At 37.6% G+C, this 27,725-nt stretch overlaps 1 protein-coding gene across 4 annotated transcripts in view; it reads right to left on the minus strand.

The window, feature by feature from the left end:
• ryr3 (ryanodine receptor 3) overlaps positions 1-27,725 on the minus strand; it is a 110,737-nt gene that overhangs the window by 43,888 nt on the left and 39,124 nt on the right. For all 4 annotated transcript variants that reach the window (XM_055054435.1, XM_055054433.1, XM_055054434.1 and 1 more), the window contains 28 exons: positions 26,312-26,407; positions 26,104-26,222; positions 25,516-25,649; positions 24,530-24,771; positions 23,386-23,578; positions 22,560-22,776; positions 22,172-22,276; positions 19,271-19,374; positions 17,608-17,691; positions 17,366-17,525; positions 17,149-17,293; positions 16,110-16,315; positions 15,862-16,036; positions 15,567-15,775; positions 15,028-15,191; positions 14,414-14,462; positions 14,155-14,315; positions 12,824-12,986; positions 12,014-12,100; positions 11,633-11,859; positions 9,782-9,994; positions 7,090-7,699; positions 6,439-6,639; positions 5,183-5,285; positions 4,460-4,594; positions 2,342-2,615; positions 2,153-2,267; positions 531-663 (listed from right to left, as the gene is read on the minus strand). In XM_055054435.1, coding sequence (XP_054910410.1) covers positions 531-663; positions 2,153-2,267; positions 2,342-2,615; positions 4,460-4,594; positions 5,183-5,285; positions 6,439-6,639; positions 7,090-7,699; positions 9,782-9,994; positions 11,633-11,859; positions 12,014-12,100; positions 12,824-12,986; positions 14,155-14,315; positions 14,414-14,462; positions 15,028-15,191; positions 15,567-15,775; positions 15,862-16,036; positions 16,110-16,315; positions 17,149-17,293; positions 17,366-17,525; positions 17,608-17,691; positions 19,271-19,374; positions 22,172-22,276; positions 22,560-22,776; positions 23,386-23,578; positions 24,530-24,771; positions 25,516-25,649; positions 26,104-26,222; positions 26,312-26,407 — 4,824 coding nt within the window. The remainder of the gene's footprint in view (positions 1-530; positions 664-2,152; positions 2,268-2,341; positions 2,616-4,459; positions 4,595-5,182; positions 5,286-6,438; positions 6,640-7,089; positions 7,700-9,781; positions 9,995-11,632; positions 11,860-12,013; positions 12,101-12,823; positions 12,987-14,154; positions 14,316-14,413; positions 14,463-15,027; positions 15,192-15,566; positions 15,776-15,861; positions 16,037-16,109; positions 16,316-17,148; positions 17,294-17,365; positions 17,526-17,607; positions 17,692-19,270; positions 19,375-22,171; positions 22,277-22,559; positions 22,777-23,385; positions 23,579-24,529; positions 24,772-25,515; positions 25,650-26,103; positions 26,223-26,311; positions 26,408-27,725) is intronic.

The raw sequence follows: 27,725 nt of genomic DNA on the forward strand, positions 1-27,725 counted from the left end.
AGGAGTATGTTTTAAGTAAACAATTCCTTAATATTGATCAAATATCTTTTATAATTTAGACATTTCCTCAATTATAATATGACGAAATATCATCATATCATTTCCTCATATCAGTGGAACCAATACTTAGGAATATTAATCAGTATTAAGGAATTATTGACTTAAAGCAAACTCCTATACCTTGCTGAAGAGCTACCTTTAGGTGAGTACACTTGAAATAAGTCAAAACTAAGACATTTACAGTAGAAACTAGACCAAAAATACTTGATTATAATCTTACAGGAGTAGCAAACAAGCAAAGATGCTGTAATTAATTAGCATTTTGAAATGGAGAGTAGTATTTACTATCCGATTTTTTGATGATGATTCCAATCCTGATCATCCAGGAGGCCAATCTCTGCCGATTAATTGATATTTTAACAGTTTGTGAACAAGTTTTATCAATACATTCTGGGACAACCGGCCCTTTTAGAGCATTGATTATCTTGATTTGGCCCAACATAAAAAACAGTTTGACATCGCCGCCTTACCCAATCCAACGCTGCTGTTCTCCAGCAGGTAGCTCAGGTGGTCAAACATGGCCTTCTGGTTCTGGCGGCTGATGCGGCAGAAATAGCACAGAAATCGGCAGCAGCTGGCCACCATCTTGGGAAAGGCAATCTCCTGTAGAAAACAGAGACACACAATTTTAGCTTCACTGTAACACATCTGGAAGATACAGAGAGTAGCTTTTTTTGCATATCAATCAGTTAACTGATCCCAGGATTGAGTTAGAATTACTTTAAAGTATTGACAAATGGTGAAAAATGCAATATTTTAAAGAAAATCTCATCAGCTAGTAGCATAACTTTCAATCACATCAAATTCAACTTAAGTCATGAGCAGAGCTTGACGTCCAAAGCAACTTCTCTGAATGTCCATCTATCATAAAGCCTGTTTAGCTATTAAAAATGTTATTCTTTTATTATCAACCATAAAGAACCTCAATGTATAAATAAAAGCTAATTAATGATGCAACCTAGAGGGTCATAAAATACATATTACAACCCCCTGGAGCTTTATATGGACACACTGAGAGGGGTATTGAGTGACGGACAGGAATTCGTCTCTGACTGATCCGATCGTCAGCGTCAGTCATCAGGTCTTAGAGCTTCCCGGAGGTCTGTCTGTCTGTCAGGCTGAGGCTCAACCCCTGTTTGGTTCTGGCATTTAATCCCAGCTGTCTTCTCCGGCTTCTGTCAGCGGGCTTTCAGAAGCCGCTCTCATGGCGGGTTGACTCCCTGCGCCGTCTCCGTTACTCCTGTGGTTTTTGGGGTGTTAGGCTGTTACTTTAGGCTGCTCTTCCGTCTCGGGATAAAATTTGTTTTAAGTACAACCTAATATGAATTTAAATTTAGCCTTCGCTCATATTTCACGACAATACCTGATTTTATAGGAGATGCTGTGACCAAATAATTAAAATATATTAAATGGCACCGTCTACAATTACCAGAGTAAAAAGTTTTTGAATATTTTTCTTTCTTTAATTTAATTTACTTTCTTTTCTGTATAGAAAATATTCAACATTAGGAAACATATTTAAAAAAGAATGTAGATGTCCCACACAAAAGAAATACATTTGCTGCAATAAATCAATAAACCAACCATGTGTCATTGAGAAAAAATGTCACTATGTTTTTACAGCATTTAGCAAATATAAATATTTTTTTGTAATTCTAGCTCAGATAAAACAAGAAAAGTTTGTTTGATTTCACTTCAGACAGTGAGACAAAAATGTGTTTATGTTTTTTTTAATTCGGTGTATGTAGTGTTAAATATATTTATTGAAAGCTGTTTATTACAAATATGCAAGCATACAAGAGTTACAAATGAGAAAAAGAAAATTATAATAAAAAACATCTCAATATGTCACTGTCATTAAAGAGTGCAAAACAAAATATATTGCTACACAATACTAGATCAACCACCATAGAAATAATATTTTCCTGAACCTGCATTGAGGATACATTAAAGAGAAGGACATTTTTTTTCTGAGCCGCTGATTACACATCTGATTTTGTCCAGTTTTAATTTGGATAATTCATCCCTAATCCAGTGTCACTCGGTGTATGTAAATATCTGGTTTAAACTGTGTGTGTGTCCCAGGCTTTACCTGGGACTTGTCTCCACCCAGGACATTGACCATGACCTCCATGACCGTCTCATGCATTCCCAAAACTCTCATCAGATTGGGATGCTGGTAGAAAACCTTGTTGTTCATGATGTCCCTGTAACCACAAAAATAAAATAAATCTATGCGCTTTACATCACCGTCCATCTCCAGAACCTTCTGTTCTCCTACCCGAGCCCATCGATCATGAGCTTTTCCTCCTCCTTGCCCATGCGCACAGAAAGCAGCGACCTGATTTGACCCAGAGAAGCCAGCAGATTGATGCCATCCTGCACCGAGGCGGCGCTGATGGTGTACGACTTCTTCATGGCCCTCAGCAGTTCGCCGATTCCGTCATACTGCCTCCTCAGCAGGCTGAACATGACTCTGACCAGCTCTGGGTCCTGGATGTGGGACTCCTGGGCCCAGCTGGTGATAGTCTGAGAAATCAGCTCCTTCAGGTTGGCTGGAGGAGGAAGGAAAACGCATCAATCTCCATCAATTCAGCCACACTGACAGGCTTTTAAACATGAATGATTGGCTTGAAGTCAATTTTTGACTGCGCCACAAAGAAAAACCTTCATTTTGTTTTGGAGTCTTTCAGTAACAGACTTCCTGGGGCGATTTGGATCTTTCTTCAGCGCTACCACTGCCATGTTTGACTGTACGATGTCCTTAAATATTAGTGTTGCTCAATAAGAATGAGCCAATCTACGACGGAACATGAGAGCTATTATTAACAGAAAAATAGAAGAACATTTCTGAGTTTTAAAAGTTGAAAATTTGCTAGAAAAGACTTAAATTCTTGGTTTAATCTCAGAATATGTTGAGAAAAAAAACATTTCAGAGTTTGAAAAGTCAAAAAATTGCAGGAAAAAGTGTTGGACTAATCTTGGAAATTTTCTTGAAAAATACAAGAAAATTTCTGTTTAATATTTACAAGAAAAAACTTAAATTCTTAGATAAATCCCAGAAATTTTCAAAACCTTTGATATTTAAAAGTAAAAAAATTGCTAGAAATAATTTAAATTCTCTGATTAAACTCAGAAATTGTCTAGAAAAAATACTAAATTTTCCTGTGTTTGAAAAGTCAAAAGCTTGCTAGAAAAAACTAACATTTTTTAGATTAAACTCAGAAATTTTCTAGAAAAAAATTGCAAACACTTTTGAATTTCTGTAATTTGTATAGAACTAGAAAGTCTTTTCAAAGCACTGCAAGAAAGTTGGTATTTTCCAACCAAAACAACAGAACTAAAAAAACTACTTTATTCACTTTAATACACACTGCAGAAAGGATAGGATTGCAGATAATCTCACAAACCAGAAGAAGCCACTCTTCACTCTTCTTAGATAAACGTTGCACAACTCTCTGTGATAACATTGGCACACCAAAGGCCTTGCTGAACTTTGAGAGTTTCAAAGCACAACATCTGTAGCAAACAAAGGGTTGTTTTCCAGCAGAATCCTAATGAGGGACGAGGCAGGGAGCCGAACGCCCTGAAGGTGAAACTCTGACAGCCTCACAGCTGCTCTGTGTCATCTACCCCTATTACACTTTTAACAAGGGAGTTTAAACACAAAATAACTCAAGCTTGCTGCTTTTTCTCCATTACAAAAACCCTGAAAGCTTTACACTCAGACTAGCATCATGCTGTACTACAACTTCAACTCTGGAGCAAAGTTCAACAAACCTATTAACTTGATAAACTAAATCACTAACAAAACGTTTTTCAAACTCAAATCTCATTGTTTGCAGATAAAATTCCTAAAGCTAGGGCCTAATCACTAAATTGTGTTTCAGAATCATCTCTGTTACATTTGTCACCTTTATGTAGCTCTTCAATTATGCAGGCTAGCTGGGCGAGAAAGGAGCACAGCATTAAAATTCATAGCCTCAAGTCTTACAGACTCTGCAGATTAGTCTTTCTATTATATGAACCTGGACATTCAGCAAAAGGAAGCAAATGCAAAAACCACTGACCCCAGGCTGAACTGAAGCATCAGATACTAACAAGTATCTGAATAAAAACGGGGATAAAGAAATCTCCTCAGTTTACCAGATTTCTCAGAAAGTAGACTTTGATTTGATCTTTGAATAAATATCTAAACATTCTAGGATGTTGCAGGCACATCCTAGAGGATGATTGGTTCTTTTTCTAACATGACACTGATCACATGTTTTCACAAATCCCTTTCCTTTTTCCAGTGTAAAGGAGGGGAAAGAATCACCCTCGAAATTTGCAGAGCTCCAAGAAATGAAAGCTGTCGGATCACCAGAACATTTTCCTCATCAGTGTGTTATTTGCTTACTCGGGGCGGCCTGTTCTGTCTCTGTGGGCTCCTCTTCTGTCTTCTGAGGGGGGCCCTTGATCTTGTAGAGCAGAGCCAGGAGCCGACCTTTAATCGATGTGTCCTGCTCTTCCTCCTCCTCCTCCACGGGGATTCCTGCCAGGGCAAAACACCTGTCTTTGAGTTTTAATGCGATTGCTCAACTGCTCAAGCAGGGAAATTACATTTACAACAAAGCTGCTGCTAAATCAGGTGTAAATCATCTCCGTCAAGTCTTTAAAATAAAGTAAAGACATTTAGATTTTATGTGACAATACTATTTAGTCCAGAAGTTTGCAAGCTGTGGCTCTTAACAGCTTCGTTTAAAAATTTTTTGTAGAAAAAATGTTTGCTCATTCTCATTATTTCATGTTATCTAACAAGAATGAGTCACGTTTATTGATTACATTGATTTAAGAATAATGCTAAAAGCACCAGCAATGTGATTTTCAATCTGTTTTTCTTGTCATTAGGTTGCAAATCATTTTCCATACCACAGATTAAAAATGGCCTTTATGCTAAACCCTAAAAATAGAAATAAAATGGGAGTTATTTTTAAAAAAAACATAGCATAGATGTCTATAAGTTGTCTTTTGTTGTAAAAAAAATGATGTGCCAGTTGCAGCTGTGATGAACTGAGAGCAGAAACTTTATACCCCTGATTTAGTCATGAGTGTCTAACTATAATCAGCAGCTGAACTCTACCACAGTGCAGCCGTAATTCTTCATGGAAAGACGAGAGTTCGTCCTGGATCTCCTCGGGACAAGGGCAGTCCTCCCCTGCACTGAAGTTCAGCAGAATATTGATCTGAAAGAAACAAGACGAGCAACAGAAGGTTAGAGGGACAAGAAGTCGAGGGAAAATTGACAGAATAAGAGTTAATTAGGATGAAATAAGCAAATAAGATGCTCGTAAAAAGACTTAATCAATGAAAAATACATTTAAACTAGGAATAAGAGTGGAGATAAAATTATCTGAGACACAGTCACCTGGATAATTAGTTACATAATCCCTGAGATTGGATTTTAAAACAACTAGAACTGGAGAATAACATGAGGAATAAAGAAAAAAAATGGCAGATCTGAGCTTAGATGAAGAAAATGTATCTGAGCTCCTTAACATGAATAAATAATGATTATGAATCATAAACCAGTGTTAAATAAACCCAACCTTTCCATTTAAGAACAAAGTGAACACAAAAAAGCTTCATAAAGACTTCTATTTACTATTAAAACATTAATACATTCTTCCTTAAAAATTAGTTTTATTCATATTTCCATCAGCGTCAGACTTATATAATGTTGTGCTTAAAATCTTCCACAACACATTACGACCCTCAAACTTTAAATTGAAAACATAAAACACTTTTAGCAACATCATTTCATATTTTCCTGTTCTTAAATGCCAGATGTTGGGCTCCACTGCACAGCCGATTCAATTTAGCTTCACATGCGGCCCAAGCTGCCCTTTGGGTATTCCAACTCGAAGTAAAGTTAGGAGACGATGGAAACCGAAAGCATTTTAAGGACTTCAAAACCATGTGTTAAAGGCTCTGACTGATGGGTTTTTAATGGGTTTTTCTCTGATGGGAATAAAATTTAACAGGAAGAGTTGAAAGGACGAGGGAATCAGGTGATTTAGTGATTTACCAGGAGATGCAGCACCTGAAGTTCACGTTTTCCTGCTAATTTGAACAATTTGGAATACAGAGTGAAAAACACTCAGAATTATGAGACTCAAGACAAACATGTAAAATATATAGGTCGATGTTTCTTTAAAAAAAAAAAGTTACACTCACATATTGACCTGCCTTCAGCTTCTATTAATAAGAGAATATCTGTCAACATTAACTATTACTCTAAAGCTCCAGGAGTAATGAAATAAAAATCTGTCCGTATATTATTTGGTTTTAATCATAAGCTAATAATTTTTCATGCGTAAAGCCATTAAAGTGCAGCACCTGTTCATGTGGCGGCGAGCGAAACTCCTTGGTCTTCTTGGCCGTGACGGCGGCAGACATGTTGAAAGCCTGCATCAACTCGTTGTAGCGAAACTTCTGGTTGTACTGCAGTTTGGAAACGAAGCGGTCGGAGAAGGAGACGATGGCCTCGATGCGGTGCTGCAGCTCACAGTCGCAGAAGTAGTGCAGCAGCTCGCACATCTGGAAACAGCAGAAATCTGATCAGATAAAGATGCTTTGTTATCTTTATCTGATGAGATAAAGGTAGTTTTGACTTAATTAGATCTTAAAGGAGACCTATTATGGTTCCTGGAACAGGTTAGGACAGAACGTGTTCATTACATTTTTTTGTACAAAATTATTCTTGGATTATTGTACAGTGGTAAAACCAGCTGACCAAACATGCTGGAGCTAAACTTGGGTTGCTCGGTAACGGCCAGAACTCCACTAGGGTTGCTAATTTAGTCAAATTTTCTGCCATTCAGAAGGTTTTTTGAAACAGAGCAAAAATGTTTAACTTATTGCTAAAAAATTAGCTGGATTATTTTTTTAAAACACTTGAGCTGTTTTTAGAAGCCAAATCGCCAAATAGATTTATCATAGGTCCCCTAGTATTCAACATTTTTTCACTGGAATTAAATATTTTATCACCTGGTGTTTGACAGACTCCGGCAGGGACTTCCCCAGCAGACCTTTGGCGGCCGGTTTGCTCTCCTTGGTCTCCTCCTCTCCCGCCTCCACAGCCTTCTCCTCGTTCTTGCTCACCTCCTCTTTCTCTCCCGCCACCACCACCTCGCCCCCACTCCCTTCTTCGCCCTCCTTGGCCTCCCCAAACACGTTGGGCTCGATAAGGAGGAGAATCAGCCTCACCTCGTCGCTGGTCAGGACCCCCATGATGAGCAGCGTTCCGATGAGCTTCAAGATGGGAACGAACTGGTACTCTAGGCTCCCGCCTACCGGGTCTCGGATGTGGGAGCCTCCTCCCTGCACGGCCTCCGTCAGCATGCTGATGGCTTTCTCCTTCAGGATGTCCAGGGGGATCTGGGGGCTGTAGAGGATCTGGTGGCGTTTGGTGCTGATGATGCCGACCGGGGAGAAGTTGACCCGGGGTTTGAGGGAAGTGCTCAGGCCGACTCCGGGAAGAGAATGACGCTTGGATTCATCTGGAAACAGCTTGATGGACCGGGTCTCATCCGTCACAGGGATAATAAATTCGTTGTTCATCATTAGCCGTGCCTCTTTTGACGTCTCAAGATGAATGCTGGATGAAAAAAAAAAAACAGTAATGGTGATTTTAAAGATTTTAGATAATCATAATTAATCCAATCTAACTGGCAGGATACCTTTTGTAGACTAAACCCACAAGATAAAACATGCAGGTATGAATTCATATGAAGATGAAATCAGATCAAATTTAGTATGTACAGAAACACAACCTTTTTTAAAGTGACCTGTGATGCAAAATTCATATTTTCACAACTGTGTGCTTCCTTTTTGGCCTCCACTGGTTGTAAAACAACCCAAGTACTTAAAAAACAATAAGTTAATGTTTTTTTGTGTCTGGAAAATGAGCTGTTTTAACCTAGCAACCTAAGCTGAGCTCCAGCAGGTTTCATCAGCTAATTTTACTGCTGTATGAGCTGTACAATGGTTACCAGAAAAGCCTGGTGATTTGTTGTTGACTTGCAGTTCAGAAACCACTTGCTGCATTCTTGTTGGTTGTGCAGGAGGCTCCACCTCTGCTTCTCAAAGCTGTACAGTTAGATCAGGTGTGTCAAACTCATTTTCGTTTTGGGCCAAAACAAGATCATGAAGGCTTTTAAAGGGCCGGTTGTGCCAGAATGTGTTGATGAAACCTGTTCACAAACTGTTAATATGTCAATGAATTCTTAAAATAACATAATATTATTGAAGATCTTTTCAGTCCCTTCAGGAAATAATAAGAAATGTGACTATTTATTTACTTGCTGTATAAATCATGGACTATAATCATACATCAACTAAATTCTCAAGAAACTGGAGGGATTGATTGATATAAATTGGCAGTAAACAGATAAAAACTGCATTGATATGATTGATAATATAATATTTAATCACACTTAGTGTTTAGTCTAGTCTGTGGAGGGCCACAAAAAAAGCTATGGCGGGCCGGATTTGGCCCCCGGGCCTTGTGTTTGACACATGTGAGTTAAATAATTGCACGCCTGTTTGTAGACGTTTTCATGTGTGAGTGAAAACATTGAATCTGGGGTGTGGCCAGCAGCAACTTATTTAAATTTAAAGGCCCTAAAAACAGCTTGATTTGAAAGAAACTCAAAATAGGAAAAACTCAACACTAAAATTGCATTATCTAAGAATAATTTGGTACAAAACCTGTAATAAACCTTTTTTTTGTACCTAAATCAAGCTGTCCATTGAAGCATAATAGGTCACTATCCTTTATATTCATATTTAAATTTAAAACTTTCTAGGTTTTGGTCATTTGGGATAACTAAAATTGTTAGTGCTAGAAAAATTTTAATTATTTTTCAAAATGCTTCCACCCTGAGGTGCCTTGAACACTCTGCTTCTTTGTGACATGGTAGAAAAATGAAAAGAAACTGAAAAGTGAATAAAACTGTATCTTTGGAACATGCTGCTATGAACAAATTGCCAAAAAAAAAAAGCTAATTTTTTAGCAAACTCCTGTGTTATGCCATTAAGTTTGGGAGCCTCGGTTTGAATGAGTCGAAAGTCACAGTTAAGTGGCTTAAATGACAGACATTTCTCTGGAAATGGTCAGGTAATATTGTGAAAATGAGTGTGAAATTACCCCAAAAATCAAAGACTTCGAAAGAGCCTTAGAAAAATGGTGAACATTACCTGGGATCACTCCAAAAGCTACAGGAAAGCTCAGCTCAATAGAGACAAAATACCCAGAACTGAGGGAAACTGAAGGCAGAGATGGATTCAGAAAAGAAAGATACTCAGACGCAGGAGATGTGAGCTGGATAAATAAATACATCTCCAACATTTATTTTATTTACTGAGTAATCGTGATGTTGATTGTGTTTACACTTCATCATGTTAGCACTTATTAGCACTAAAGCGGACACTGAAATAGCCATACATCAGGATCATTTTTTTCTGTATGCTTTGCTGAGATGAAACCATGAGGCGGGTTTTCTTTTTTTATAATCACCTAAAAGAAAAAGGAACAAAATAAAAAAAGAAGGGTTGCTGTGGTGGCGCAGGGGCAAAGCACAACACACATATGGAGGTCAGGTTCGATTTTCAGGCTTCTTCCAAATAAAGGCCATTAGAGCCAACAAAACCTTTAAAGTAAAATAAATAAATTACCCACCTGACGAGGACGTCATAGAAGCCTTCTCTGAGCATGCCCGATAGGTACTGGTTGTCGATGGTGTAGAGAAGCTGTGATTGGTCCAAGTGGCTGCAGAGGGCGTGAGCCACACGCGTGTTTCCCAGAGCACAGAGGGCGCAGTACAACTTCAGAGTGTGGGAGTGAAACTTCCTCAGGTCTTCATGCTCTGATAACTCCATGATGTCCAAACACCTGGAGAACCACAGAAAAATATCAGCTTTTTAGTCAATTCATTGATCCTTGATTCAGGGAAACGTTTTCACCATCTGTCTCTCGTTTGACCTCTAGGGTTCATCCTCGTTGGGGTCTATTTAAAAAAAAAACTAATTTGGGGTTTTACAATTCTGCAGACGTAATATTTTTTTAGTTCAGCTAAAGAAATATAAATGTTTTATTTAAAATAAAAATAGCATTTTTATTTTAAAAAAAATTAAATAAAAATGTTTTTGCTTTAAATAAAAAAATAAATACATTTTAAATTTGACACACTTTATTTAAGTTTTAGAAAAGTCATATTTTTATAAAATATAAATGTTATAAAAATTCAACATTTTTATAAATGTAAATTCTAATAAAAAAATTGTATTTTAGCAGAATTAAATATAAAAATATTTGAACAATCTCATTTCATTTCACTTTTGGCTTTAAACTGGTGCTTTTTCCAGCTGAGCTTCATCCCTGAAATCAAGTCATATCAAGTCAAAATATCTTATATTTCAGTTTTTCTCTTTTAATAAATGTGTAAAATTCTAAATCAGTTTTTTTTTTTCTGGGACGATGGTATCATAATTGTACATTCATGAGAAATATGAACTTTTTTGATTTTAGCTGATGGCTACAATAAGACAGAGTAAAAAATGTAAAGATGTTTAAATACTTAAAGGATTTATAATCCATGTTTTTCACTAAATCTCACTTGGATTACTGTAAGTCCCACTGTGCAGTTCCTGATAAAACCTCAATTCAATGTAAGGTAAATTTAATCTGTGTGTCATTGTGATCCTCAGCTGCAGCCTGGGCTGAACTGAGACTAAAATAATAACTCTTGCATGATATAAGAGGGACACAGCGAACCGAAGGGTATATGTGCACATTTGTTTTAATAGTTAAAATAAAGCCCAGCAGGGTTGAAGGAGAGCAGCCATGTGAAAAATTGATACGCTCTTTTTTTACTTTGGGAGAGACAGTGTCACAATTCCCATCTTGACGAGAAAATGGATGTCAAAGAAACATTGCTGGATGTTTGAACTATCTTTTTTGCTATTTTAATTGTACGCAGTTCTTTAAATGTTCTGAGTAAATATATTTATCCATTTGTCCATAACAACTGGAACTTCCAATATCTAGCAGTTATTTTCTCAATTTACCATCTACTAAAAGAGTGTTTTATCAGATGAAACCAAGAAAAAACATGGTCTGTGCTACGACAGGAGTAAAATTATCGTAATAACTCGATATTGGCTGGAAAGTGCAACGTTTCTCCTTTCAGAAATTTTTCAGAAAGCACAAAGTATCACAGAATTATGGTACTGCAAATTTTGTTAGGAAGAGTGGTCAAATATCCGGCTCAAATTATAACAACTAACTTGTCGATGACTTTCAGAAATGGTATCTCTTCAACCTGCTAAGATTCATCTAAATATTATTTCTGTCAATACTTAAATTTTTTCCCAACTCCAAATGAAAAGCAGCTCAAATGCAAGGAAACCCCATGATTTTCTACAATGGCATGTAAAACTTCTGAAAGACAAAAAAATCTGACGATACAAAACTGCCCTGAGAAATACATTCAATCAATTGAGATCTATCCGCCAGTCTTTTATATGCTACCTGTTCTCTTCGGGTATGTGCACGGCCATCATCTGCAGTGGTTCCAGACACTGCACCACCCAGCCGTGCCGCTCGCTGACCCGAGCCGTCTCCACGTTCAGGAAGGTGTTTGGCATCCGGCTCCAAAGCACGGCCACGATGGTTTGCACATCTAGACGTGGCGGACACTGTGGAACCGGGTTGCGCTGCTCGCTTCTGAACATGGCTGAGGACAGCGGCATGGCATCCTGGGATACGATGGGAAAGGCAGAGGAAACTATCTTTGGTTCCTTCAATTCATAAAAGTTTGTTCTTCAAAAAGATTAATGTTTTAACTCTGCCTTTTAAAACACACTCTTGCATATAAAATCTAATGTTTAATGGAAGCAAATTGAGACAAACCTTTATTTTGACAAATTCAAACTGGAAGAGGTTGGAACTGGTGGGGCAGCAAAACACAGCCGGGAACAGCTTGGTGTTTGGCTCCACCTGGAAACAAACAAACCACAAGTAATGACATGCATCATTAAATAGAGAGAGAAGATTTTTCAAATTTATTCCTCAAAATACTCAAACAGCAAAGCATCCTTGACATGTGGAAGAGCAACAATAATCTAAATGATTCTGAGATCCAGTTGAAAAGAGCATTAATAAAAGCTACAGGCAAAAACAACAACAGAGATTTTTACTTTTTAAAACATTTACAATAATGAAAAATTTAGTAACCAAAAACAATCCGACAGACAGATTACGAGAGCGACATGGTAAATAATTTCTGAAATTCAAGACCTATAAATTAAATATAAAATACTAAATTGAATAAAACAAATGTAAAAAAAATTATATATCAAGATGTTTTTGCAAAAGATTTGCTTATTTTTAACTGGATCAAACTATATTGTTTTTGACAAAAAAGACAGAAAAAGAGGGAGTTTTTATCAATTTAATGAAGGAAAGATTTAACATTTACTTTTAATGCTTAATCATTTCATTATTTACCAAAACAACTTTGGAAAATCTTTTAAAATTTATGCTGCAGTGATTTTGCCATCCACTGAAAAACAAAAAAAGTTAAAAAATGCATATATATCCCAACTTATTTCTGTTTTGCCTTCAGGCTGTGGTGAATGGCTGTCTTGGCATAAATAAGCCTCACATCGAAGCGTATTCCCTGTGGCATCCCCGTTTTTAGGACGATAGAGTCTTATTAACCTGATACGCTGAAGGCAGTTCTTTGCCGTTGGCAGTGAAGGAGACGAGGCCGGTGGCCAAGTCGACCAGACAGCCGATTTCCAGGTCGGTGTTTGAACGGCTGGAGGAAGAAGAGCCGAGTGCATCTGCTGCACACACCATGTAGCAGTTGCTCCTCTGAATACTGCAGCAGGAGGAAGAACAGAAAGAGTTCAGAAACTTTGAAACCGCTGCAAATCACATTCCCAATAAATCAGATTGGATTTGTGTTTTGCAGAATAAAAAAAAAACGACAATCCCAGGCCAAATTAAGGCTTTGGGTTTCAATACCTTTCTATAATAAGAGACAAGGACTTCAATAACTTCTCTATTGTTTGAAAGATAAATATATATATATTTCAAGCTACTGCAATGATTTCCGGAATACGTAGTGGCTTTGAAAAACTGAATGCCTTAAAAGAAGAGAAAAAATATGATTCATGCTGAATGAAATGCAGAAAAACTGATTGTAGAAACTATTTCTACGTGAGCAGATTTAGCTGTGCCTCAATACAATAATATAGACATTTAATAATGGAACATTGTAGAGCAGGGATGTCAAAGTCCTTTTCGTTTTGGGCCAAATCCAGATCATGAATGATCTTAAAGAGTCAGCTGTGTAAGAACATATTGATAAAACCTGTTAACAAACTGCTAAAATATCAATTAATCCTTCAAACTACATATTAATGAACATTTTTTCTGATTCATTTTGTGATTTTTTTCCAATAAAAATCACAAAAAGTTTTTGTGATACTAGCGTCGAAATATTTGCGCTTATTTATAACGGTATATGTATTTTTTTTATTTTTTATTACTGTATCAACAATTGTGTATAATCTGGCATCAATTAAAGCTGAGGCAGCTGTTTAGGACAAGTCAGAAAGTTTTTGACCATTTTTCAGAAAAATCTGCAATAAACTCCCAGTTTCTGCTGCAATTTGTTGATTTTGTGTGAATTTCCACAATAATTCTCGAGAAACTGGAGAAATTGATTGACATAATTTCTCAGTAAACAGATAAAAACTGAATTGATTTGATTGATAACATAATATTTAAATACACCAAGTGTTTAGTCTAGAATCTAGAGGCCACATTAAAAGCCACGGCGTGCCGGATTTGGCCCACAAGCCTTAGATTTGACATGTGTTCTCAATGAACCTGCTATATTTCCCATAATTCTTTAATTTTACTTCAGTTTCTAAGTCTGGTCAGAGGAAGGGAATATCCTCTGAAACACACTGAGGAGTTCTGACCATTGTTTATTCCCAGACTTCCAAGAAACTGCAGATATTTAAAAACCAGCAGCTTGCCTCTCGTGAACCCGGCCCCGCTCGTCTCCCAGAGTGACGGTGACGGTTTGCGTCTTGCTGAGACTGAAGTTCTTGCTGTAGTAGTGATAGTCTGGCGTGACCCAGCCCACCCACACGGTGGCGGGGTCCTGTCCGGCAAACACTCTCACCGAGTGGTAGTACTGCAGATTTAAAAATGAAAATTAACTTAATGGGAGACGGGAAAGCAGATTAAAAAGGAATATTTTATCAGTAAGTTTAAGAATTAATGGTGATTTACGGTTGTGATGCTTCCATAGTCAATACTTCCATCTTCTTTGGGAGGTTGGCTGAAAAAAACAAGAAATATGTTTAAATAAAAGGGTTCTGACAGCTTCTGGAAAAAAGGAAAGAGATGGATGGATAAATAAACAAATGGCTGGAAAGAAAGAAAAATCAATGGACGACAGAAAAATGGACAAATAGAAAAGATTATGGATAATGAATAAAAAGAAAGGAAACAGATGTCTGGATAAATAAAAGGATTAATAGAAAATAAAATAGATGGATGAATAAAAAGAAAGGAAACAAGTGGATAAACAGATAAACCAATGGATGAAAAGGAAATAGATGAAAAGATAAATCAATGGTTATAAAGGAAAACAAAGATAAATAGATTAATGGATAAAAAGAAAGGAATTGGATAGATAAATATACAGATGGACTGATGGGAGGAATTTTAGGGGAAAGAAGAATGACAGTTTTTCCATTCAACATTTCAGTCCAACTCCATACTTCTCCAAACATGAATAAAAGTAACCTTAGATCTTGCATTAATTGTTTCACGCTCTGTTTATAAGAAAAAAACAGTCTCTACTAAGAATGAAACCTTCAATCTGAGTGCAGCAGCCTTACCTGAGTTTCAGGGACTCATCCAGCAGCCTGTCTGCAGAGTAGAACTCCACCGGCATGCTCAGTCTGCAGTAAACCATGTCGCTGTTGCTGTTCTGGGTGCCAAACGTCTTATGTGTGACCTTCAGACACGGGGGGCTGTCCACTGTCCCGTCAATCCTGGTAACCTAAGAAACAAATCCCAAAGAGAATGAGGATAGATGGCGCTGTCCATCAACAGCAATCTATCGCCATTTTTGCTGTTTAGCTTACATTAACCATAAAATGTCAACTTACACTTGACATTTTACTAAAACTTTAATTTTATTTTTTTACATATTTGCTGAAAATGACACTATGTCATAGCAGAGCAGTATGAAGCTGATAATCTGTGAAACAAAATCAAGCTCCTCTGCCTTCTCCCCGTGCTATCTAGAAACAACCAATCAGAGCCAGTAGGCGGGGCTTAGTGCTGACAATCAATCTCTGCCCTCCTTGTTTCTGCTACGCTACAGCTTCTTCCTGATAGCAGAGTCTGTGTGAATGCGCAGGTAGTTCTCTACCTCGATGTGCATGTGGTCCTGGGGTACGTTGAAAAAGGTGGGCAAACGCTTGCTGAACCACATGGTTATCTCCCTGTTCATGTTGACAGCAAAAGGCTCGAAACCCTCCTGGAGACCACACATGGTGTAGTACTTAAATGTGCTGGCATCCTTGCCCAGGTTCATATGGCCGATCTGAGACATCCCGAGGCTGCACACCGGAATAAAACCTGCATTAAGGCAAGAAGTTAGTGGACTATTAGTTCTTTTCCATTTCTAAAACTAAACACTGAAAGAATCTGACTGGAGTTCTCACCATCCTCTGTTTCAAAGTCAGCGAAGCCGAGCTCAGAGCCCTTGCTGGTGATCAGGAGCTCTCCATTCAGAGTGAAAATCATGGATTTGTCCTCCATGTTGATCATGCAACCAACCACGTCGCCCTTTTTCCAAGGCTGCCCAAAGTAACGGCTACCAGCATGCATCCGTCGACCCTGAAGAAATTAAAGCATTATGAGAAACAAAACTAACAGAGATCTCAAACAATGAGAAGCTGCTTCAGTTTACCCTGTATCCATCAAAGACGTAGGCCTGGTCATCCGTTCCCAGCTCCACGTCGGGCCTGCAGCCCGGCCGGGCCCAGCCGACCCTCATGTCGCCTCCACTCAGGGCCTCAAACTCAAAGTACCACTTCCCGGTCTTCACGGCGTACGTTTGCTCCACGCGGAAAAAGCGAATCGTCTCGATGCTCTGACTATCTATTGCATGCACAACTTTGGTCCAGAGAGAAAAAGAAGAGCCGTGTAATTTAAAAATGCAAATATTGATATATGTTCTTTCCAAACAGGCTAACAACAGCAGACCAATGAACTAAAGAGGAGAAAAAATATTTTATGAACTGATAGCTCCGATCCAGATATTAGGTTAGGCAAATGATGCACTTAACAAACATTGCTCACTCTGCATTCAGTACAACTTTAACTAACATTAATTTTGTGTTGATTTGGTTCAAAGCTTTGGTGTTCAGCTGCATTGCAAAAACACTAAATATCACCAAGTATATTTGGTTTAGTTTTCTAGTGCAAATATCTTAGTGGAACTTGAGACATTAGTCTAGTTCTAGTTTCTAGATAAAGCTGTTTGTGTTGCCTTGAAGTTTTTCATGATTCTGAAATCGAGGAAATTTATGCAAAAAATAAGAAAATACATTTTAAAAATCAGCAGATCCCGGTGAGTGTATTGGTTGAAAACATTGGATTTGAGTCACTTCTTCCTAACTGTTGCTTCAGCTTTAGTTAATGTTAAATTATAGTCCATTATAGATATGGTAAGTAGTAAAACGTCACATTTATCCAGCGCAAATATCACAAAAGTTCTTGCAAATACTTCTAAATTAGCACCTTAAAATCATTGCAAAAATCACAAAAACAATCCTGGAAATCCTGGAGGGGCTTAACGTAAAAAGATGTTCAATATTATTTTATTTTACGAAGAATTTATTAAATTAATAATGGGTTTTATCAATGCATTTAGAGAACATTCATGACCCAAAATGGAGATTAGCTTGACACTCCAGATTTAGATAATTTATCAGTCAGAATCTCACCCTCCTGGTCCGGAGGGTCGATATCATATCCGTATCCAACCATGGTCCGAATGGCCTCTCTCAGGCTGTCTCTGTTAGATTTCTTTGTGCGTTCATCCAATAAAGCATATGGCACCAAGCGAGGATTACGTCTGCTCTTCACATCCTGCAACACAATTTAATTTATGAACTCTGCATCAACGTCTTAGTCTGTCTGAACATCACATGAGAAATTTACCTGCTGGATGCCATAGGTCCATCCTTGTTTGATTCTGTCTTTGGCCCAAACGTTGTGTGCGTTTTCAGCCAGTTTATCAACTAGAACCTCTTGACCTGGAGTCAGTTTCACGTCAGAGAGTTCCAGTGGCGCAGGCTTGTATCCATTAGACATCATGTAGCTGGAAGATTTATGAAGGTAGAATTATAAAATGTGGAAATTTGCACAAATAAGCCAAAAATGATGGAAAATGTTGACCATACTCTTTTGGTAATTTGATTTTCTTCAGGTCCTCTTCAGCGTGAACATTGCCCTGGGCAACATGGCAGCCGAGTGCCAACAGCGTCCTGCGGTAAATGAGAACAATGACAAGTGCTAATCAATAAAATAACACTAAACTTCATTCAGCTTTGACTGTCTACATTAACAGATCTATAACAGGAAGTTCCTTTAATGCAGAGAGCTAAAGGCTTTTACAGTAACGCGACTCGTTACTCAAATTGAAAAGCCTCTGGAGCCAATATTTCCTAGAAATCAATGCTGGAACTGCACCAGAAGACAAATGTCATTACAAGTGCTGCTTTAATCTTAGTCTTAATCTTGTGCTGCTAAGCATTATGCAGAAAACTGCTGCTGCTGTTGTAGGAATGGATAATTGGATTATTTAACGGCCTAAAACATATAACCCTTTTCTAGTGGCGTACAATCTAAAAATCTTCCAAGCCTCAACAAACTGGAGTGTTTGATTGCAAGAAGGAACATGCCAAATAAATGTGCAGTTACTAATTATGGCAATAAGGGAAGAAGTGAGTAATCTGACTTTCCTTAAGGTTTAAGAAAACAAAACAAAACTGAAGTTATTATCTTTGGACCTAAAGAGGAATGATCCAGAATCAACTCACAGTTCAGTTGTTACAACAAAGAAATCAGCGAACAGGCCTGAAATCTGGGAGTAGTGATGGAGTCAGATCTAAACATTGAGAGTCACATAAAGACTTTTACAAAGTCGCCCTTCTGTCATCTGAAGAACATTTTCAGAATTAAAACAACTCATGTCTCAGCGAGATCTAGAGAAACTCATCCATGTGTTTATCTTTAGTCACATTGATTATCTGCTTAAAAAATAAATCAGACCAAAACGCTGCTCCTGATGTTCTGACTAAACCCAGGAAGTTGGAGCACATCACCCAGTTTAAAAGTCCTTCACCTGCTTCCTGTAGCTTAGAGAATAGACTTTAAAATCCTGCTGCCTGTTTATAAATCACTTAACGGCTTCGCACCAAAATACATTAAAGATCTGCTGTTATCATGGAAACCTCCCAGACCTTCTGGTTCTGATCTGCATCCCCACAACCAGAACCAAATGGGGAGAAGCAGCATTCAGGTTCTATGCATCACAAACTAAAACAGCCGAAACACAGAGTTCCTTTAACCTTTCTGGACCAAACGTGTTGGCAACAACAGCCAAATTTGTGGTACCGTAACTCTGTAACACCTTGTGCAACCTGAAAAATTACAACAGTTTCTGAAAGGGGAGACGTTGAGCTTTCCAGACAATATCGGGTTATTACGGTAATTTCGCTCTTACTGTAGCAGGAAGAATGTTTTTCTGTTGTTTTTTTAATCTGATGAAACACTCTCAATAGAGCAAAAAGAGGTTAAGTTTTGAAACATAATAAATGAAATACTAACCAACATTTTGATTATACTTAAATTGTTGATTTTTGTTGTTTTTATGATGTAAATCACTTTAAATGGCCTTGTTGCTGAAATGTGCTACACCAATAAAATCTGATTGATTGATTCTGTACCAATTTTGATTAATGAATTACAAATGAATATTGTGATCTCTTGCTAAACTCTAAACGTAAAAAAATGTTAAAAAACCACAAATTTTCCTACTTTGAGGTTCACCCGCAGCCTTACTTGAGTGTTTCGCTTGACATCTGCACATTGTAGTTCTTTTCAGTTTCAGGCAGCTTGCTGAAGTCCACAAGACAAGGGTGCTGCCTCTTGTTGTCATCACGAACCTGTGGAGAAAGAAAACCGCCATCTTAGTTTAAGGTTTCAAGACACAACGCCCTCGTCTTGTCTGAAAACCTTCCTTTCTGCTGCAGAAATGCATTTTAAAAGCCTGACTCTGCATCCAAAGCCAGGATGAAGTCAGATTTCTCTGCTTTTAGTTCTTGTTCAACTTTACGAGTTGCTTAGACTAAAGTGTTGCAGTGGATTATGTTTTAATTAGGACCTCTAGTGTCTGAGGAGACCTCATAAAGAGAATTACTGCTATCATGACATCCACTAAGACGCTCACTGATAATACTCTCTGCTACAGAAGAATTACACCACTTTTTTTTAAAGGTGACAGCAAAACACGGTGCAAACCAAGCAAACAGATGTGATGTATAACACATTCCTGCTTGCCAAAAATCCACAAAGAGGAATCTGACCTGGAATTATAGCAATGTCACTCTGGGCTCATTGAGCTTGTTACGGCACATTTGTTATGCCAGGCATCTGTTTGGACCTAAACGTAGGCCTGGATATTATTTTAGACCTTTTATCCCAGTCTTAATTACTGTGGATGTCACATTCTTGGAATAAAAAAGCGATTCATTAATGTTGGCTGAATGACCTCTGTGGGAGCAGCCTCAGAGGAATATCATCCTGTGATAACTGCAACAGTAAAAAAAGAGGCCAACTGTGTGATCAGACTTCTGATGGCGCTTCTGCAGTGATGAGATGCAGAGAGAGAGTTACTGATTGTAAAATCATGGAAGGAGACCAGAGTGACAAAGATGTCTTTGGATAGTGAACAAAGTAATTCACGTTAATGCCGTTTTAGCTCATTTTTATTACCTTCTAGAGCATGTTAGCTGAAGTACTTTTGAAGGACAGTCAAAAGTTTCCAAAACAATAAAATAAAACTATTAAGTTTTTTTTCTGTTTTCTAAAGATCTAGTATGTGTAAAGTATCGGCACATACAGTCTGCATAACAAATTCCAGTAAATACGTTCGATATTGTGCAAATTCACAGCAAAATTAAATTTCATGGCATTTGATCAGACAAATGAGACCAATTAATATCCCATTAAAGCATCTCTCAAAGCGTACACATTGCTGTTCATAGGTCATGTTTTGTGACATTAGACCATAACAAATCACACAATGAAGGAGGACATTAATATCTGGGTAAAATATGGGACTAAAGAGACGTCATAAAGTCTAGATGGTTATCCAAAACTTTTTTTCCTTACTGTCTGAAGTTAAACCATTTTAACTTAGCAAATTGAAATATGTTTTATAATTCTAAGTGACCTACAACAGGAGAAGCTTAATCTGATTTAACCTCAGACAGTTAAGAAAAAAAAGTTAAGAAACCGAAAGTCTACTTAGACTTTTGGTTTCAACTGTATATAATCAATATGTGCAGGTGTAGAGCTGCAAGACAGAAGCATTTCCTTTATAGACAAACATAATAAAACCTCCTAAAGCATTGTGGGACATTTTCTCATTGTCTTAACGGTACTAAACGTGATAAAAAAGAAGCACACTTTGCCTCACAACAAAGGAACAACATTATTACAAGTATTATACAAAAGTGGCAGCAATATCCTACGAAGTTACTTTTAATCAGAAAAAATCCGTTTTTTGTCTAGATGAATGACTGTCCCCCCTTTCTTCAAATCTACCTAAATTGGTCTCAAATATTTGTGCAGCAAAAAGTTTCATTTGCGCCGCTATCATTTTCAAAAAACGAATAAAAAAGTTTCCAGAGGTCGTCTGATTTTATTGACCTTTGATGATTTCTGGAAACTTTTTTTTATTAATAAACAAAATTTTTTGCTGCACAAACCTAGCAAGAAAAAAATAAAATTCAAGTTTTGTAACGGCCGAGGAAGAGAACGAAACTCAATCCAAAAAGCTAAACGATATAAATATGTGACCCACATATAGACAAATGTTGAAATGTTTTAAATCAAAGAATTGGTTCAAGGTTGTCCACACTAACTAAATTATCAACTAGTTAGTGTTTATTATGTTTAATTTTACAGGGCCAATATCACATCAAAAGTGGGAATAAAATAGTTTTTACAAAGCAATAATTTGCTGCAGTTACAGTAAATAACACAAACAGCTTTAATTAAAAACAGACCAACACTTAGACCAGGATTTTCCACCAGTACTGAACAAAAGAACAGCAGCCATGTGGGAAGTTTGCTTTTTTCTGGAGCCACTAAAAAGTGTAATTAGTCCACTGGGACGAAACAAACAACCATCTCTGATAAGTAATGGAGGCAACGGCAATTACCGACCTTTAAGTGAGTTGTCCTGCAGATTTCTCAGTTTTTCACCATAAATTCCTAGTTATGTTTTTAAACTCTAAAGTGAAATGACACTGGATGTAATATCAAGAGGGATGCAGATCAGTGAACACTGTTTCAATCAGGATTAATCCATTCACTTTCTTCTTAGATGAGGATATTACATCATTACTATTCGCCAAAATATTTATTTTTACAAAATTTTTTGGATTTTAATTATTAAAGCAAAGAATTTTGCTTTGATTTATATTGCACATTTCACTTTGTGCATTAATACTTCTTTAAAAATAATATGCACTCCTAGGTTTTCTGCAATTTAAACTTCTTATAAGGAATAACTTTTGCTTGATTTATCTCCCTGATCATAATACGTTTCTGCATCTGCAAGCAATAAATAATTTTTCAGACGGGATGACATGGGGAAACATTTTCAGGTCAGCGTCTGCAGCTCCGCATCATCAGTCATGAGTTACAACAACCTTTTATACATCAGGTTTTTACCTTCCCATACGTCCAGCCCAGTTCGATCTTATTCATTCCCCAAAGTTCGTGGATGTTTTCTGCCAACTTGTCGCGGATGTTATCCAGATGAGGGGGCAGAACAATCTGCAGAGAAAGAGAAAAAATAAATAGAACCATTTTATTAATCCATTAAAGAAAGTCATTAGGGAAGCATTATTTATCTTATAAAAAGAGGAGCTGAAGCAACATTCATTCATTCTCAGACATATTAAGCTTCCAAAAGTGGAATAAGCTTTTAAAATATCCTAAAAGCTGTATTTATACTGTGCAAACTAACAAACAAAACTAAAAATAGTTTTCAAAGTCAGTTAAAGTTGCTTATTGCTTTGCTATACATTCATGCAGCCCAGTGAATGATTAGGCTCACCTGGCTGGTGTCAACGGGAGTGGGAATAAAGGAGGACTGAGACAGGAACTGGGTGGTTCCCAGCAGGTCACGGACCCCGTCATGATCCCGCTTGTACTCCTTCACTGGCTCCACATGCATCTTCTCCTTGGGCAGGAGCGCTTCGTAGCACGGAGAGTAACCGGCAGGCGGCAAGAACTTAAAGTCTCCGTGACGCCCTCCAAGCAAGAAACGGGCTCTGAGAACAAGTCACACAAACTATTTATTACAGGACAAATTGAATATTCAGGAAGATTTTGCATTATTTGGAAAATAGCCATTTTTATAGTTTTTTAATTGTCTTATTTCAGTTCTCTTTACTAATCCTTAAAAAACATTCCCATTTAGAATGGACTCCTCCAGGATTCCTCGGACTTAAAAAAGTGTGATTTCTATAACTAAACTGCCCACAGTAACTCCGGTTTAAGGGCAAACGCTGCACTCCCGATTCTCACTTCTAACGGCGCCTCAAATGATTAAGTGACGTAGCCAATACTGGGAATGATTGTCAGGGTTTCTCTGAGTGTATTATAAGCCTGGCGGGCCACCAGGCTTTACTTGTGCCCCACTAGGCTTAATGTTTGTATTTTTTAAGACTTTGTAGTTGGTGTTCACCTATTAATCTTCCTATCTTCCAATAACACATAATTATCAAGAAATATTTTAAAATTTCCTGTCAACTTTAAACATTTTTTTAACTCAAAATCACAGCGGGCCGCTGGATGAATGACTGTCGAGCGCCCAATCAAGGGACTTAGCAAGTTTCCTGTGAGGGATCTTTATTGTAATGTTTGTTATTCCATCTTACTTCACTCCAGCAGAGAAGCTAACGACGGGGAAGAAGAATCCGTCGGTGTTAAAGTCCTCAAACATGCCCTGCACCGGCTGCCCATTGATCCTGAAGGACATGCTGGGAGCGCCCAAATCCAAGCAGCAACTGACCACATCGTCCGAGTTCAGCAGGTGCTGGTTAATGGAGGCCACGGCTCTGGGGATCCGACCTGGGAGACGAGCGCGGATCTCAGTTACGGCAGCAAAGTCACAGCAAATGTAGGACAGAATGATAAGTGAGGAGAAGAGACGTCTGATGAATGCTTTAACAGGAGTGACATAAAATGGATGAGTGGGGAGACGTAATGGATCTTTTAGAGGCTTTGGAAGTGAAAAAATCATGAAGATGTGGAGCAGATTTTCAGTCAGCTGGAACTTTTAGTGGCAGGACCTGCATCACGTTTAATAACAGGCAGTGTGTTTACGGCAGCTTAGGTTTGTCCTTCACCGGAGAAGATTAAATACGCAATTTTTTAGTAGAAGTCAGCAGTGCTGCATGTGTTGGTGCTGATTCATCACATTTACCGATACTTTTTATTTAAATTTGATATATCATCAAACGTATGTTCTTTAGGTGTTTTTGTAGAAGTATTTTGTTAAACCCTGGGTCAAAATTTGGATAAAGTTTATAGATGTCTACAAAATACTTTAATAATTTTGACAGAAATAATTAAAAAAAACTAATTTGTGTCCACTTTTTCTAAATAAAAAGAAAAACAATATAATTTAATTACAAATTAAAACTTTGTTTAATGTTTTTGTTAGATTGTCTTGAGAAACTACAGTAAAAAAATAAAAACACTTCAAGAGGAAATCTGAATCTTGATCTGATTCTGACTTATAATAACATCAATCCTCCACCTCTATTTTTATAGAACTTTAATCAAGTACTCAATTATGTTGAATAAAAAAAACTAAAATGCATTCATATTTAGAAACAAGTCACTGGTTGTCACTTTAGAGTTTAAGAAGGAAAAAAAAGCTTTTTTTCTACAAACATCTGAAATACTTTAACGTTTAGTTGCTTTTTCACACAGGCAACCAAATCCGCTTTATATACTGTGACTGATTTAATCAACAGTTATTACAGAAAGTCCAGGGGGTTTAACCGAGTTTCTCACCTGACCACAGATGAAGTCCATCAAAGCTGTAAGAGTAAAGGTCATCCCCAACGCCGTTTCCACCCCAGCCCTCTCCTCCGCCGGGATATGGAGCGTAGCCTTTGGTGTTGGCCCAGCCCACTCTCAGGTGGGTCGGCTCTCCGGTCACAAAGTGGTCCACCTGGTCGATGACCAACTCGTAGTACCATTTCTTATACTGAGCCGAACCTTCAGCGATGCCCAGGAAGATGTTGGGCCTCATACTGGAGTCAAAGGCAGAAGAGAAGCAATGATAGGGTGGAAAGACGTACCAATGTCAGTATGTCCCGTATTTATATCGCAAATAGTTGGAGTGCAAATAGTTGTTTGTCAATATTCCGAGTGTTATGAACATGGATTTTCACATGATAATGTGACACAATTACCCTGAGGGAAAATCCCAAAGTAACGTAAGTAAGTAAAGTTAAGATATATAAGTAAAGTCCATCCGTCCAACTAACAAGTACAAAAACTCACAGAGTGATGGAAGTAGAGAAGAGAAAGATGAATTAAAAAATCCCTATTGATATTGTGTTCACAATATTTAACAATATTCCATCAGCAAGATTTTCTAATATCGTGTATTTGATGTGTATTGATGATTTGAATGATGGCATTTGACAAAATGTAATGTTTGTTACCAGTTTCACAATTGTTTTTTTTTTATGTTTTTAATGACGTTTTAATTTTTTTATGATGTAAATCGCTTTGAACTGCCTTATTGCTGAAATGTGCTATAAGAATAAACTTTGATTCATATTGTGTATGTCTCTCAAGGAATAATCAAGAATTTTTGTTGTATATAAAGAGAGTTTCAAAACACCTTTTTGAAATAAAAGTTTTGAATAAAAAGGAGCAGCAGGAAGGGAAAAAAAAAGTCTGACATTGTCTACCTCTTCTTCAATTCGCTGTACCATTAGCAAACGTTCATACCAATAAATCTTGTTTCATGTTTCTGCTTTTTTTACCTTTGAACATCGTTGACTAGTTGGGTCTGAAGCAGCAGATCCCTTTTTGGCAGCAGGTTGTCACAGATCAGATTCTGATTGGTTCTCACTGCCACCCCGTTGCACACACACAGAGAGCACAGCACATCCAGAATCTAAAGAGCAAAAAGCAAGAAGAGGCATCTTCTTTTTTCATTCATGCAACACATCGTTTTACATCATTTACTCTCACACTGCATGTAGAGAAAATCTATACCAAGCAGGACTCTCGTTCCCCGACTGTTCATGATCTGGACCTGTTGTTTAGTCAGACGCCCTTTCATGTCATATTAAGAGACTGTGACATTTAAACTCTGCATGTAAAACACGAGTCTGGAATGTTAAACGTGCTGATGAAGACCTCCTGTCTGTTGACTTCTGATAGCAAAAATAGCCAAGCTAACTGGAGACAGTTCCTCTTTAGCAAGAGGAACTGTCTCTGCTTCTTCTTTATTATGTTAACTCAGTAAATGCTGTGACGGATATTAAACTGGGTAACAAATCCAGAATGATTTTTTGATAATGATGAATGCGATTACAGATAAAAACCAGACCAATTTTTCAGCCCACCTTGTGGTTACGTCCGTGCTTGTAGAGGAGAGAGATGATGGATTTAATGTGAGCTTTCTGAATGATGTTCAGGGCTTCTGGGCTTTCCACCAAGATGCAGTGGAGGACTTCTAAGATTCCTGCCAAACAAAATTAAAACAAAACACCACTAAACATCTGTCATTCCATGTTTTATTAGTGAGTGGAAAAACAAAGAGACTTGTGGTACCTGATGATGACTCCATTCTTTCCAGTTTGCTGACCAGCCAGTCCAGGTTTCGGGAGAACTGGGTGCAGTTGGTCCGGTTTCCACGAATTAGTGCAGCTGAACAAAAGACAAAGTTTGACTCAACACAATGGTTTTTTTTGACCACATCTAACATTTGATAATAAACTGTTGGGTGAACTTGAAGCCAAAAGCTCTACGGTCTAAAATTATTCAGGATTTTTTTTTGACTTTCTTTGCTACCTAGACATTTAGAAGCCCTGTTTCACACCATTTTGTTTAATCCAGGTTGACTAAATGCCAGCAAATCCACTTTCTGAATACTAATTTTGACCAACTCTGGGTGTCAAGAGCAAATTATGTCAAAATAAATGACATGAAGGTAAATTTTTTTTAAAGAAAACTATGGCAAGTTGTAATTTCATTAGCAGTTTAATTATTGCTTGGACTGCCATACAATCTTGTAATTTGTATGCACTCAACTTACATTTAAGCTCAAAATTATTTGCACCAAATTTAAATGTATTTTTACAGGTAATTAAATTTATTTACACTGTTAAAATGCCAGTGGTAAAATGCAAAAGCTGGTAAGCAATTATAAGAAGTATTTTATTACTGTAATCACTTCCCCAGAGATTAAGAAGAAACTCTTTTAAAAAATTTATTCAAATGTCAATAAAAGCAAGATACACTTGTAATATTAATGCCTGAGGCAAGCTCCAATATTCAAGCTGCTTGGTTGAATTAAAATAATTTTAAATCAGAATCCTGCAGAGATTTGAATGATTTTAAGCCTTACACACAAATTGAGTTTGACACGTTTTAGAGAAACATCCACCTCTTATGGATGCGTCATTAACGTCAAATTATAAAACGGATGTTTAACGAACAAACTAAATAAATAACTTGGACTATTGAGCTTGTTTCCCCTTTATACTGAAAGGAAAGGCAGAACAAACAATCCATCGTGAAAATCTGCTTCCTCAGAGGCAACCCCACCGAGGGTGCAGCAATAATTTACGACTAGCTGTGTGTTTGTGGGCTAAACCTGTGTGCACACACGTGAGCAGCTGCAGGATAGGGAATGATAAATACAAGGGTGGTCAAGGTGAGCTTGACCACCCTGGACGAATACCAGCGACAGGAAAACAAAACACCCACTGAGCTTTAAAAATAAACCAGTGGAAAATTTAGGATCTAGTCTGGGCCATGTGACATAATTTATTCATTTTAGACAAATGAATCTGCAAAAAGTTGTGAACTTTACACATGCTCAACAGAATGTTAGCGAAGGATGAAATGAAGGACTGTAGCGCGATGAGAGAAGAGGAGTCCAAAGGGGAAGAAAGGGATTCAGTGAGGGATGATAAATACTTCATGTCCACTCAGATTGAACAGGTGCTGACAGGAGATATTT

The sequence above is a fragment of the Poeciliopsis prolifica genome, unplaced genomic scaffold (assembly GCF_027474105.1).
Source record: "Poeciliopsis prolifica strain line A6 unplaced genomic scaffold, Auburn_PproV2 SCAFFOLD039, whole genome shotgun sequence".
Lineage (NCBI taxonomy): Eukaryota > Metazoa > Chordata > Actinopteri > Cyprinodontiformes > Poeciliidae > Poeciliopsis > Poeciliopsis prolifica.